At 37.3% G+C, this 15,055-nt stretch overlaps 1 protein-coding gene across 2 annotated transcripts in view; it reads right to left on the minus strand.

Annotated features, from left to right (window-relative positions):
* Nucleotides 1-363: 363 nt before the first annotated feature.
* The window catches only part of HDX (highly divergent homeobox), a 49,307-nt gene continuing 34,615 nt past the window's right edge, over nt 364-15,055 (minus strand). For both annotated transcript variants that reach the window (XM_082770529.1, XM_082770528.1), the window contains 4 exons: nt 13,737-13,816; nt 10,818-10,901; nt 8,596-8,718; nt 364-7,581 (listed from right to left, as the gene is read on the minus strand). In XM_082770529.1, the coding sequence (XP_082626655.1) occupies nt 7,456-7,581; nt 8,596-8,718; nt 10,818-10,901; nt 13,737-13,816 (413 nt within the window). In that variant the 3' untranslated portion in view covers nt 364-7,455. The remainder of the gene's footprint in view (nt 7,582-8,595; nt 8,719-10,817; nt 10,902-13,736; nt 13,817-15,055) is intronic.

A 15,055-nucleotide genomic window follows, 5' to 3' on the forward strand; every position in this document is an offset into this window, starting at 1 on the left:
TAAAACATTAATGGCTCACCTGAATTAGTGTGATTTTATTTATTTTTTTCTTTTATATGTTAATAACTAAGGCTGTAGCTCCCTACTAATTAATCTATAAACTGATAGTGGTTAACTAAATGGTTCACCACCCAACATTAACCCACAGGAAGGGCTGTACCTTTCCAGGCCCTACACACGGACATCCGGACTGAGTAAGGAATGAGGTTCCACGAACGCAGCGTCCACTTTTATACACGTGAGTTTTTACAAGACAATAGGAAATATAGAAACTGAGAACTTCGTGTAGGAAAAGGAGTTAGTTAACCTTTATTTCATTTCTCCATAGTCCCAAACTTGACAGACGTAGAAAAATATCCTTGAGTCTAGTAGACAAATTTACCAATGCTAAATAGCCCTTTGCTCTGACCATTTGGGCCATCCTAGATACATTTGTACAAGCATTACTTCATTTTTTTTTTTCAGTGAAAGGTTTTGCTAAACTATAAACAATAAGCTACAGAGAAAAAGCTTGTTCTATCAAAGCATGCATATGAAGATATCTACCAAAACTTTACCAAAAAAAAAAAAAAAAAAGGAAAAAAGCATCTTGACACACACCTGGAGGATAAAACATAAAACAATTTAGAATAATTTTAGGAAAAAATAATAAAAATAAGTCAAAGCAAATTCTGTAAACCAGCTGTGGATAAGTTTAAATATCTATGGCACAACTTTTCACAAAAAAAAATAAAAAATAAAAAAAAATAAGGCAAAGACCAACATTTTATATAAAAATAGCTGAGCAGGCTTCTAAAGAAGGAAATAAGCATTTCTTATGATGACTCTGTTAATACAGAATTATAAATACCCTTATATATACAGAACAAAAAATATATATAAATGAATGGAATATTTCACTAGGCATCCATCTCTCAAATAAGCCAAGATCATCCGTCCTGGACTATAGTGGAGGTACTTCAGTTTAGGATTTATAGTAGTTTCTTTGCTACACATACTGATACAAATAATAAAAACGCAATATAAATACTGATCTTTCACAGAGAGTCATTAATACACTCAGGTTACAAGGCTTGACAGATTGGCCCAGAAGGAAATCGTACTAGTTTTAAGCTGGTCAGTTATGTTATGCTTTGTAAGCTGATGAAAACATCCATGATACAGGATAACATTTAAACTCTGAGAAGAAGTCAAACTAATACCTTTAGGGAAATTAAAACAGAACCTATCATAGCAGAAGATTCATTACCTCTTCATAAATACAGCAGTTTGTTTATATGCCAAGAGCACTTAGAAATACCATTATTAGGGGCATTTTAATGCATTTCCAAGCCTAAAGTTACCGGTTTTGCGGAGCTGAACTCTAATCAATATTTGTAGGGATGTATTTTACTCTTTTTTAACTTTTCAGAAGTATGTAATCAATATAGTAAAACTTACAAAAATGAGAGCATATCAAGTATATTTTAGATGAATTACATTAGTATTTTAAGTATCTTTGTAGGTGCTAATAGGTCGATCGTGTTCATTCTATCTGTGCACATTATAATTATGCACACCTATATTCATATACACTCTCAGTAATTCCAAAAATTATAGAAATTACTTCCCATTAGAGAGCAAGATTTTCCCCAACATGATTTAGTGGAGTCTGACTCTATAAACTGTACTTCACAAAATCAGAGATAAAGTAGAAGCTCATATTATCCAAGGTGTTGAAATTTTTCTATTCTTTTATATATATATTTTAATAAAATCCCCAAGACCTTCATTGCTGCCATTCAGCTGAAATGCTTCCTTGTCTCATTCCCTCCCCAAAGCCACAGCTTGAAGAGGATTGTTTGTTCTGTCCACCTCCCCCCAAGTATTTTGTAGAGATAGATGGGATGGGGAAAATTATAGGGACTTTGTTACAAAACATGAACTACATTTACATATAAGCCTTAGCTTGCTACTGACTCATTTTAACTTAACACTTGCTTACAAGCAAATCAAAATAGTTTCTACAAGACCTTTACACATGTTGGTATGAAAAAAAAAATAAAATATAATAGCTGGCACTAAAAGAAGAGAACATTCTTATGAAATATTTTATCTCAGAAAATGTAAAATCTTATTCCTTCTCATTACATTGCTGAGACGTGTTATTTGACTGATCTCTCTGATAAATTAATCTACGACGTATTAAGAAACATTACGACAATCATTTAGTACCAGAGTATTTCTAAGTATAATATCCATTTCTTACAACAGCTATACCAAAAATTGTACAGCTACAAAAATTGACTGTATCATCCTTGAACTTTTATATAAATATTTACTACTGTTAACATATGCTAATCTTTTTTTCCCCAGTATCACATTTTTATTACTTCCCTGTCCATAGACTGTTTAAGACAAGTACATAAAATATACTAAAATTACAAAAAAAAAAAAAAAAAAGGACATATCACACAACTAAAAAACAAGCACAAAATTGAAGAATGTGTGTTGGAAATAATTTATTGCCTATAAAAACTTTTTTTTAATTCACATTTTCTGTGTGGTTTTAAAGGTGGTGTTATGTTTCAGAGGTAGTGTGTGTAAAATGCAATACAGAGTTTGAAAAGGTTTACTTAGTTCCGTCATACAGTAAAATGTTCACCAGAACCCAAGCACTGACCTGAAACCATTTTCCTTACAGAAACATTCTTAAGCATCATTTATTGAAGAGGATTGCTTATTTGTCTAAAAACAATAACAAACAACCACCACGAGCCCAAGTTTCTGCCTCTGCTCTGTGTTGTCTTCTGACCAAAATGTCAGTCACTATCTTAGAGAGACAAATACTCTTTAGTCAAGAGTAAAAACCCTATTCTGCCGCAGAAAGCATTTTGTAGTACCTTTTTTTCTTATTTTTTGCTCATAGCTTTCCACATTTGGCCAATGTACTAACATATTAATTGGTCAGATAAATCAAACGCTGTAAACCAGCTCCTGTTTTCTCTAATAACTAGCTGGAGCTTTCTTACCACCCTCTAACTTTGGCCAGGCACCTCACAACCGATAACTTAAAGTGTTATGATTATTTTGGGGCAGAAAAGGCAGAGTCCTGAAATGCAAGTTGAGAGCTAGGCAGCTGCTAGCTCCTCCAACACGGAAAGCAGCCTTGTAATTCACGGGCTGACCTGAAGGATCTGGGCAGCAGGACTGGAGGTAGTAAATTACACTTTTGGTTGCAATATTACAAATTACTAATTCTTCACGTTTCAGATATTCTGTGTGCTATTCCATTTATGCATATTATTTTCTTATCTTATTCTATCAGTATCCTGAGACCAACAGTCAGCTACGACTATAGTACCTATGGAAAAGTTAGTGCTGTGCATTATCTTCTTTTTAATGTTACTAATACGGTAGTGCAATAGAGACCCCGAATTGGATAGCTGATGAATTTTAAGCAGGAATTTCCACAATAAAGGTGTGAATGATATGATTGATTTGTCCTATCATTTCAGCTCTATAACCACAACTGTACATATTACTGTCCCCGTTTGGTTCATAGACCTGACAAACTGCTTCCCAAATTTAGAAAATGAGAAACTCAGAGGACTGCAAAGCCCATGATCTGCTTGTCGTTTTCAGACTTTTTATTGCCTTAGCGAAAAAGAAATACTTGGAAAGATTAAAGTGCAGTGCTGCTTCAAGAGCCAAGTACTCAAGAAAATTGACACTTGTATGGTACATCTGTTCACGTACTTTTAAATCTGCCAAAATTAACCTATTAGAATATTTACTATTACTCCTGTTAGACCTATACACTTGTCAGAAGCAACATCTGCAGGGAAATGAAAAGAGGCATAGCTTCAGGAAGCAGCTTTCTTAGGAATAAGTAAGCTTGCTAGCAAAGAAGTGCACTGCTCCTTAAGAAAGGAGAGCGCCCTGGTTCTGTTGTCAAGAGTCTGTTCTGAACTACCTTTTCCCACTTTGGTTTCTTCAGAAAGGTTGGCCATTCGTATTCCAACAGACGCATTAGGAATAAACAACGCCTGCCAAGTCACCTTCCATGGACAAACGAGAGCCTTAGCAGCAAGACAACGAAAACATCAACACACAGCACTGCGGCTGCAGCAGTGATTCAACTTACAGATCCAAAGCAGGGAAACAGCAAGGGGGACTTCTTTCATCACGACACAACGCAACATTAGCTTTCTCTGTCATGGGAAGTCTGTGCTAATGCTGAACCAGCACTTAGTGTGTGCTGTTGTGCTCGTCCTATGAGCAAATAAAAACAAACCAAAATCCTAAATATGTCATGGGCCCAGAGAGCTCTCACTATCATTTTCCATCACCTGAAGAACTCTCAGAGTGGAAATGAATAACCTGATGACTCCACAGCAGAACCTGATGCTTCTCAGCACAACTGCTACGACAAAACTGGACAGGAATATGCATGGCAACAATTGCCAAATTCCATCATCCTGTTCTAAGGTGCAGCTGAACTGATACAAGTTACCAGGATCTGGACATAATCTGCAAATTTGAGGGGCACATTAAGTCTGTCAGGGACACAAACAAACAAAAAAAAAAACAAATCACAAAGCCATAAAGCATGCGTGGTGCTAGTCTGATCTGCAGTACTCCAGGATGTGCTTTCCGTAACCCTGAAGGATTGCTGAGCTCTGTGTTAGCCTCAGAAGCGAGCGTCTTGCTTTTCAGCCACTGAACTGCAAAACTGTTGTTGCTGCAACATTTTAAATAACCAGCAAGGGTAATATAGCAGTAAGCTTTTTGTTTTACCTATGACAGGAAATACATACTGAGATTGGAAAAGGAGCACAGAACAGCTGTGCAGTATGATCTTGTCCAGTATTTCGTTACACAGGAACATAATTCATACCTCTTCCTCCTGTACAGCCTGTATATTGCCACATGTTTGTGACTACTTCACTGTGTTTTGTCTCGTCACCCTACAGAAAAAAAGGACCAAAGAACAACTTGTCCAAAGGGATGACACGGGTGGTGACTGCAGCTTGTACTTTAGCTGCACATCCTAAAGATGATTCCCACTCCCTTGAGAAAAGGGGCTTGTGTAATTGCTTGAATCTGACAGTAGTTCATTCAGAATTAATTCCTTCAGTTTATTTGGCACATCAAATAAAAGCAAGACAGGGCAAATACCAGTTATTAGCAAGGAAAATTTTCTTGTATAAAGGTGGATAACTTAACTGACCACAAAATCGAGAACTCTCAGTAAGAGTTTCCTGCCCTTTGTCATGGGAATTTAAGCAAAAGCAGCAGGAAAACAGAGTCCAAATAGTGGCAGATCTCAGTACTATTTTTTCATTATTTCAGCAAAGCTCACAGGAAACAAGAGGCTTTATTGTCAGTGGCACAAATTTCCTATCTCAAGAGAACAGTAATAGAGAGCATTGTTAACTCAGTATAAAAAAACCCTTTGTAAAAGATTTTTTCCACAGTGAGCAGAATCACAGTTGAGCTCTATCTCACATTTGAAGGGTAGCATTGTGGTCTTTGCTCACGAACCTTAATTAATTTTAGATTGGTGGTCATTTCAGCAGGGATGTAAAATATGGTTCCTCCTTCGAGCAAGGATATGAGGATGTTTCTGCCAGCCAGGATGGGATATTTCAGCTCAGGTAGTGAGAGGGTGAACAACGTGCCCCTTACACACTGCTTACGCAGAGTGCCTTCTCTCCCTCATGGGCTACTGCTTTGAGTTTTATTATCTCAACTCAAGTACAGGCCCAACAGCATCCTTTTTTGGGGTTACTCTGTATAATAGATGGCAAGAGGTCTTTTGAGGACCAAATACTAACTGAATTGTATAGTAATCAGAACTGTGAAACCTTTTCTGTTTTTTTTTTTTTTTTCCTCTAAAAACCTTTTAAAACTGCTACTATCCTTTATGCAACTGGCATTTAACAGTACAAACTCCCCATGTCCAAGGACAACATGGAAACAGAACAAAAGAAAAGAAAAAAAACAGAGCTCACTACAGATACTAAGAAGAGAAAATCTGCCAAAGTAATTAGGGAGGACCAGGATCAGACCGAAAACAAAATGAAGCCGGTGAGTTGATCCCAGTATTAAATAAAAAAACTGTTTTTGTCCCCACTCCCACCCAGCCAACACTCTTGAATTTTCTGAGCTACACCTAGGACCTACCACTGAAATTAATGGGGTTACTTACTGTACTGCATGAATAGGGTTTCATCAGACTAAATTATTACTTGATGTAAGGTATGTTTCAAAAATGCTTGCTGAGGAATATTCAGATTAGAAATTATAGAGCATTAATAATAGGAGCATGCACCTACATGCCCTGCTAAGTTTATCTGAATGTGTCTGCACATCCACTTGCAGATGAGTGAAGGGATTCAATGTGGATGACAGCTGGGAAAGGAAGAATTCATTTCAGTCACTGCCTGCAATCAAGCTCACATTTTAGAAATGGCAACGGTAACATGGCACTTGCCAAAAAATTCATCAGACAGGGACACTTCTAAAACAGGTCACATGAAGATCTGCAATGCTCAGTTCCAAATACTTAAATGCCTTTCAGGACACAATGACAGCTGTGGATTTAAGACACTCTCTTGAAAAACTGAGTAAAGTTTGTTGAAAAATAAGTAAACGATACTTAAAAACAATGAACATTACCATTCAGACCTGGACAAAGAAAATCTGTAAGTACATTCATAAACCCCAAGCAGTAGTGTAAACATATCTAAACCCATTGCTATTGTGGCAATATCAGAAAGTCACATTCCACAGCTCTCAGGTTTCCCACAATCTAATTTGTTACAACACGTATGGACTGCTTCTGTACATTAATAATTTATTGATGATAATTCAAATTATTCAGTTAGGCTTTCAAAGTGTTTTCAGCTATTTTGGTCAGAAAATAGAAGATTCAATAATCTGAAGTCATGTAATGAAGAACACTTTAGTTTAATTTCAGATTTTCAAAGGGTTCAAGCACAACTCAAAAAAAAAAAAATCATTATTTTATTTGGATTCCCAATTTTTAGTCCGCCTACCTGAGTAAAAATGGAGAAAAATATAAAACTGGGACTGGTGAGCAACTCTGAAAAATTAGCTGTCTGTATAGTAGGATAGTTGTTTTCCATTCTTGGATCCCTGCTCAAAAGGACTTTGCTACAGAGCAAGTGTTATTCTGGAAAGTCAGAAGTTATCCTAATCAAGGCCAAACTGCTAAAAGTGAAACATTTCCTCACACGGTTCTTTCGTTTAGCACAAACAACACTTGAAATTTCTTGACACTGCAAAGTGCAGCCATTACGTACTACAGGCATCCTTCAGGCAGGTCTACTTCACCTTGGGCTTTCTGGTTTGGACTGAAGAACAGTGGATAGCAAAATGCTGTTCTCTTGAAACCTACATGTTACACGGGGTTTCTTTTTGTCAGTTAAAAATAATTGAAAAAAATAATCACAAACTGTCTGAGGCATTTTTCTCCGATAAAGACGACAAGCTGAATGAGGTATCATCAGGCTCTGGGGACGTGTGATTGAAATCCATTTCTTCTAATTCAGGAGGTAAGTCTGAGAGCAGTGCCTACAATTTAAGAAATATTACAATGCAGTATTAGGTATCTGTTTTATATCAGCAATTAAATATCTTTCAAACATATAGTGAAAAAACTGTTGAGCTTTTTGGTCAGCGTTCATATTGGATGGGTTAAAAACAAACAAACAACCCCCCGCAAGGTCAGTACTGACAGATGTTGAAAAGAAGAACATTGTCCAAGATGAGCGTCTTAGAACAATCCCATAAGTTACTTCAGTTGTTCTCGAAACAAGTCAAAATATTTTTTCCCCCAAACTGGACAAAACCACATGATTTATATTCATTTATTTTATTCAGATATTTTGGACATGCGAAAGCTTTAATGTATCTACAATCATGCTATACTGTGAGCACACAAGGGATAGAAATGGTGTGTACAAGATCTTTACTGTTACATTATTTATCTCAAAAGACTTCAAGTTCACTTTTCTTTATATTCAGTTCACATTGGTTTATGAAAGAATTATAAAAACAACTAGAAGACAAATTTATTTTGGAGGTGTTCTAAGTTTCTTTCTTGTCACTTATAGTTACTATTTTTACACCTGAAAAATTGCAGACTGTAGAGATGAAGAGAAAAAAAAAAGACAACAAAATCCCTTTAAAAAAAGGAAAAAAGAAAAGTGAACATTAGTCATACAGGACATGATCCAACCAAATATAACAAGAAGTGCTATGTATGAAACACAGTGCAGTAAAACTGAAGAAGTCTGGCTTTTTTTTTCCTAGATCCATTTCCCAACAGATGAATCAAATTTGCTCAGTGTATGCTGTTGCACTGGTTGTCCCTTTGTAATAGTAATACTTTCCCCATGTCATTGTTTGTGTAGATTGTGAGATGTTTCTTTTATATGTTCAACTTTTCTTTGTCTACAAGATGTTCAGCACAATGCTGCCCTAATCGTAATTGGAGCCTCTGGGCACGGAGGAATAAAACCAAGGAAATGACGGAACACAAAATGACAAATACCTCCTATTATTAAAATCTACTTTAAGACTCACCTGCTGCTGTTCTTTATCATCTGATTTAATAGCAAGTATCAAACTCCGAGTAAACGTCTGTAATTCAAAATACTTCTGTTTGTGATTCTCCAGCTCATTTTCAATGAATCTGACTTCTTCATTCTGTGGGGGAAAATTACATAAAGTTCTGGAAATAATAAACACTGAATAAATAAGTACTGCATCATTTTAATGACACCTAAACATATTTGTATTGAATTATTTTTAGTGGAAATAGGTAAAACTGCATGTTATGATTCCTGCCAAAATCAGTACTAAGTGACAAAATGGCACATGCCATTTCCCTTCTCACTACCCTCCAAAAGAGATGTGTGATGGCAAATCACATTACAAGCAGCCAAGGCATTTCAGAATTACTGCATTCATCACTAGCATTTTCTAATGCAGCCCAATTTTGTATCATGAAGCAGCAGCTTACCAACCTCCCCAGGAACTCTCAGGTTACAGAATGAATAGCAACATATGTACAAAAATGGGGTAATATTAGTAATCTCTATATAGTGTGGATGAAAAGACATTTTTCCCAACCTTCATATAAATAACGTCACTGTACATGCAAATCACTTCTTTTATACCGAAATAACAAACATCTTGATTAAAAATTCACATTTGATACGTACTTCAGTTTGTTACAAGTGTCTCTTTTCCTTCAAACTTATCAACTGATTGGTATGTAAGATTCAAATGCTAAATCTATCTGTTGATCAGAGTAAAGCTAAAATTAATTTTCTCCCTTTCAATATGGAAAGGAAGTAGGGAAAAAAAAAGCAGTCCTTTATTAGGCAGCCACATGACTAATTAGGTTGGCAGTGCTGCATATAAAATGTTCCTTGATGGCTGGTTTTGATGGCAGTAAATAGTTACATATACAGATTCTAATACTCAACTTACAAGAGTTAGCATTTTGCTTTTATTAAAGTATTTTTGTCATAATACAGAACGATGCTCTGATAGTCCTGCTGCCATTTGCTAGACTGGCTGTAGTTCAACTTTAGGTGGTGAGACAAGGTGAAAGTAGGTGATGAATGGGAAGCATGTAACAAGCCTTCAAATGTAGTTATTGTTTGTTGGATTTCGTACTGAAAATTCAGGTGTCATCAATCAAATCATTGCTCACCATAATGTTTCGGGTCATAACAGCTCTGAGAGTAAGGGATAAATATTTGGGCTATGATTTTAAGGCTTTCAAAAGGAAATCAGCTTAATGTCTTCCTTTTAGATAGAAACTTTTCTATTTTCTAGATAGAAACAAGTAGCAATAGATTTTGGCCAGCCAAAGATGGGATTCAGATTTATGCGCGAAACACGTCGCCACAAAGACTAATCACCAATGTCAAACACCAAAACAACAAGCAGGATTCTGTAGGGCATGCTGTCACAACAAGCCTTTCAGCCTGGTGACAGGTGACATTATGAAAAGGTCATTCCCTATCCATATTCATTCTGCATTGCCCTTACCAGGAAAATCATGCTTGAGGGAGTAATTTTTGTTCTGAACAGATGATCTATTCATTATCTTGGTAACCAATTATCATTAGTAGAGCATACCTGTACCTAATGGAAAAATTTAGCTAGATGCATAAAAATCCGCTCACTACACAGTACAGAACTGTGGCGACTCGTCTGAGAGCAGTAACACACACACACAACCTTTACCATTTGGCAGAAGACAGCAGCTGTCAGGTATCCAACTGATTTTCCTCCAACCCACAACTACCGCTTACAGACACGTCCCACACTACATTGTTAGGATGACTGATTTCTCTGTTCCCTCCATTTTATTAGAGGATTCCAGCTGTTATGTCCCTTTCCAGAGCTGGCAGCAACATGCTGCATTTAAAATCATGCCATAGCACTCCAAAGAACAATTCTGGCACAGGAAGATGAAGTTTTGTTTTAGACGCTAAGGAAATTGCTGCTTTGTTTTGGGACACATGGCAGGAGCTGCAGATGGTACAGCTCTGGTAGCAGAGCTGTTCTGCACAAGCAGAATTTTTCCTGCCTCCCTCTGCACTAAAATTAGGGTAAGCTCCCTGTAAATGGGACAAGGAGACATGATTGTGGGGATGATGTGTGGTGCCATGGCTTCCTGACAGGGGAGCTGCAGGCTCTCACAAACCTCTGCAGAATTCCTCGCAGACCTGTCAGCACCTCCTGTGAAGGCCTAACCTGCTTAACATCTCACAGCCCAAATTACTCACCTTATAATCCAGAAGAGAACTCATTTGATCCACTTCAGAATTACTTATCATATCGCTTTCTTCATCATCTATAATTTCTATTTTCTGAAACAGAAGCAGAGGGTTCATTCCAAATATGCAACGTATAAATCAGGCAAGCAACCTGCATCTCGAACTGACGGGACAGGACGAGGGGAAGAGGACCCGTTTGCTCATGAACAGTTCTGGATTGTGAAGCACCCATTAGGTGGCAATCATGCACCTCAGCCACAAGAAGAATCCGAGCTGAAACTGTGCTGAGAGCTGTGTGCAGAGGAGGCGCTACGTACCACCACGCTTTTGGCATTAAATCGCATACCGGCGCACTATGGCCTGTGTTTTATTCCATAAGCGGTTTGTTGAAGACTTCCTAGAGAGCAAAAACTATCAAAGATTATTCCTCTGAAGCAAAAGAGACATTACAGCAAGTGACAGGCAAGGCCTAGCTGACCTGCTTCTTGCCAAGGAAATAGAAGAGGTGCCCTTTTGGCCTACTTTGGTCACAGGCAAGTCAAACGCCCTGAAAAGTGTAAGGCATTGATCCAGAAGACAGTTCCAAATGCATAAACGTGGACATTTTCCCTTAATTCACAACAATTCTTGTGATAGTTTTATGTTGGGTTTTCTAAAGATATCTAAACTAAAACGTTAAAAGCCAACTTTATGTTATTTAAAATATAGAAATGCAACATAACTGTATCTGAAGTTTTAAGACATTCTCTCACTTCTACACATCACGCTTTTTCTCCCCAAAAGAAAGACTTCTTGCATGAGAAAATTAAAAAGTTATCTCCATAGGAGTAAACAGAACAATTATATGTTTTTAGTGCACCTGTAAGATTTTCATTTTTATTCATATCTAAATTAGATCTCAAACAGATGGAACAATTTTGAATTAAATAGCAACAAGAGAGTGGCATTTCTAAGCAAGAGCTCGGAAGGATCACTGCTCAGATAAAACTACAAATTTCACTGGATCAGAGGGGAAGCAATGGCAGTGTAAGAAGAGGGGATTTGGCTGTTTTGTTGTTTTCACTATTGTTCACTGTTTTGGTAGCTGTATGCTTATAATAGAGACTGCATGTAATAGGTTAAAGTAAGTTTATTACATTATTTAGTATGCTGCATAATACAATGTGGGTGAGGGCCCACACTGACACAATACCCTCTGATTATTAGTTCTTGAGGTATTATTTTAGAGATCTCATCACTACAGCACAGATGTGTTTCTTCCATCTACCTACAGACCTGTCACTGGAAATTTCCTTCTCATCGCCCGTCAGAAATCCATAAAGAGAGGTTATCGCTCTCACTAGCAGATCCCACCAAGCTCACCAGCATGTGTTGAAGGAAATGAGGGAAAAACACTTTTTCTGTCCCTCAGCGTCTGACAACCCAGCTGAAGTGACAGCATTTCAAAGGCTTAATGTCACAAAGATCTGCTGCTGTATCATGCACTGAGTAACACTGTGATTTCAATATTTTTGGTTTTAGACTCAGCCTGAAGAAAAAGTTCCTAAATAAATGCCAAACAGTCACACTATCTTATAATTATACACTTTAAGATAGCAGGGGAAAGAATGGATTAGAATTTCAAATAAGAAATCTCTTAGCAATTCCAATTTCAATAGCAAACATTTTAAAAAAAAATTACTGTGTTTTCAAAATAGAGTATGAAAAAAGTAGTCATCTTTTTTGCCCCTCTTATTGTGACAGATTATGTAATGCTGGAGTTTAGGTAGACTGGAGAACTGAATCTCTTGGACATCACCTTTGCAAACCTTTACCTTTGTCATTTTATGTTCTGCATCTCCATGGCAAACGCAGCAGCCTGAGTGATTATATCTAAGGTCACAGCAGGCTGCTAAGGTAAACAGAAAGGAAAAAGGCTCCTGCTTCTATTCAGGTAAGCCACAGAAAATACAGCTGTGGCTTTTCAGTTTATCCAAAAGATGATCTTATAGTAACAGAAAATTAAACATTCTCCTTTACACGTATATATACATCCTATATATATATAAGCACATATGGAGGAAAGAGAAAGGAAAGAGAATCTCCTGTTCATTTCCCCATTTCAGGTTTTGTGTGATTAAAGTAAAACAAATGTTTTAGTCACTTTCTGAGCTAGTGTTGCCTCTGACTGCAATAAGAGTGTTACTGGGAACTGGAACCATCCCCTGTTCATTCTCTAGGTAACTTTTTAAGATAAAAAATACCCTACCACTTGGGGTCTTCTCTCCTCTTCCTCCTCTCCTTTCTTCTAATTTGAGAGAAGGCAGGCTAAACAAAGGGACATATTGCATTATTTGCCATGACTCCTCCCTCTGTCTTTCCTTCCTAGTCTCACTGCAGTCAATTAAAAACAGCAAGAACAACTGTGTTTGAATTAAGGTGAATGCAAGTGAGAAAACAACAATCATCTAAATAATGCCCTATCAAGATTATGGGAACAAAGAGTACATAGCACCCTGGTTTATCTCACAGATGCAAGGTTAGGTATAGAGAGGAAGCAATAGCAATATCTGACTTTCTCAAAGCTACAGAGAAACATTTTCAATTTTTATTTTTATTTAATTCTTACTGTTTTACTATACTATAAAAAAATGTACTGTTTTACTATACTTATAGAACACTACTCAAACATTGTGCTTTACACTCCAGAAAAAGAACACCAGTCTGTTATAATACAGAAACATCTGTAGTATTCAATTTCTACTGAATGTGTAAAATTCTCTTCTAGTACTTTAAGTAACAACTCCTTTTAGCACTCAAGCAATAAGGAAGGATTCTCAGCACACCCAAATGAAGTTTGCACCTACTGAAAAACACTGGTGTTGGACAGCAACCTCAACGTTAGATATTAAGAAGGTCGTATTAGTGGAAAAGGAAAGGTATACATACCACATTATCAGTAGATACTGGATTCTGATCATCTTCTTTGTGATGAATTTCTTCATTTTGAAGACCTTCATTTGCCTCTTCTGCAGAAATAAATCATTTTTCAGATTTCATTCAATTTAATGCTTAAGAAACATTAGTAGTCTTTACCACTAAATATGTCACATCTGCTAGATACAAAAAAAAAGTCATTATCAGTATCTACTCAAAAAAATACTGTATATCCCATTAAACAAGACATCCTATCATAAGTTTTTCAGGCTAGTCATGACAATCTCTGATTGAAAAGACAGAAAGAGTACCAGTTGCTCTCTTGCAACCTTCCAAACTGTTCTTAGCTTTAGGTTCACATTGGAATATTCAAAGTTGATGAAGTGTTTCACATCAGAGGTGCCCAGAACTTTAAAAAAAAATAAATTAATACATGAAAAATCCAGCATGCCCTGTAATTACAGGGTACATGTCAGAATCCCACCTCCTTCTTGCAGGCACTGACTACTTCTGTACAGAAAACCCATCATGCAGATTATTTTATTCTTGTATGGCAAACTGTTAGGTCCTAATAAATCTAAGCTTGTTTCTTATATGTAAGAGCAAGGTTCACACTTGAAAATAGCAAACCTTAACCTTCAGTCCCAGCCACAAGCTGAGATGATTCTATCAGCCCTGACTATGGCCAACAGGAGAAGTGAGAGAGAAGCATATTTGTTCCTACAATTAAGTATGTTTCTCACATTTACTTCAATTCCTCCACATTTAATGTGCAGTCCAGAAGAAAGTAGTTCACAGAAACAGCAAATCGGGAAATAAACCAAAACACAGAACTCAGAGTGCTCTGCTAAGAACCTTAAATGCCACCATTAACAGGAAGGCTACTCGGGGGAAACGCACTGCAGAGCTGGCATTATAGGGCCAGTGGCCCAGCTAGCAGGGAGAGGCGGCGTGGAGGGCACCCACAATGCAACCAGAAGTTGTTTCAGCTAAATTTGATCTGCCACTGCTGTAACTTCAGAGCAAAACTGCTGCTAGAAACAAAAGCAAGTGGTGGCAAATGGGAGAAGCGTGAAGCAGGAGCCACACGCAGCCTCATCGCCAGCCTTGCAGGGGCTGCAGCAGCCCTAGCACCAGCGGCTCCGTCACCCTGCCTCACCCCTTACTCCATCTGGCTATCGAATCCAGCTCCCTACAGCACTTTAAAGTCTTTAAAAATTCATCCTCAGCTAATACAAACCGGCAGAGCTGTAATGGCCTCCACAGAGCTGTGTTCATTTACACAAACTATGGATTCAATTAACGTACCTTTAAAAAAGGCAAGGCATTAT

The sequence above is a fragment of the Aythya marila genome (genome assembly GCF_965140915.1).
Source record: "Aythya marila genome assembly, chromosome: 13".
NCBI lineage: Eukaryota > Metazoa > Chordata > Aves > Anseriformes > Anatidae > Aythya > Aythya marila.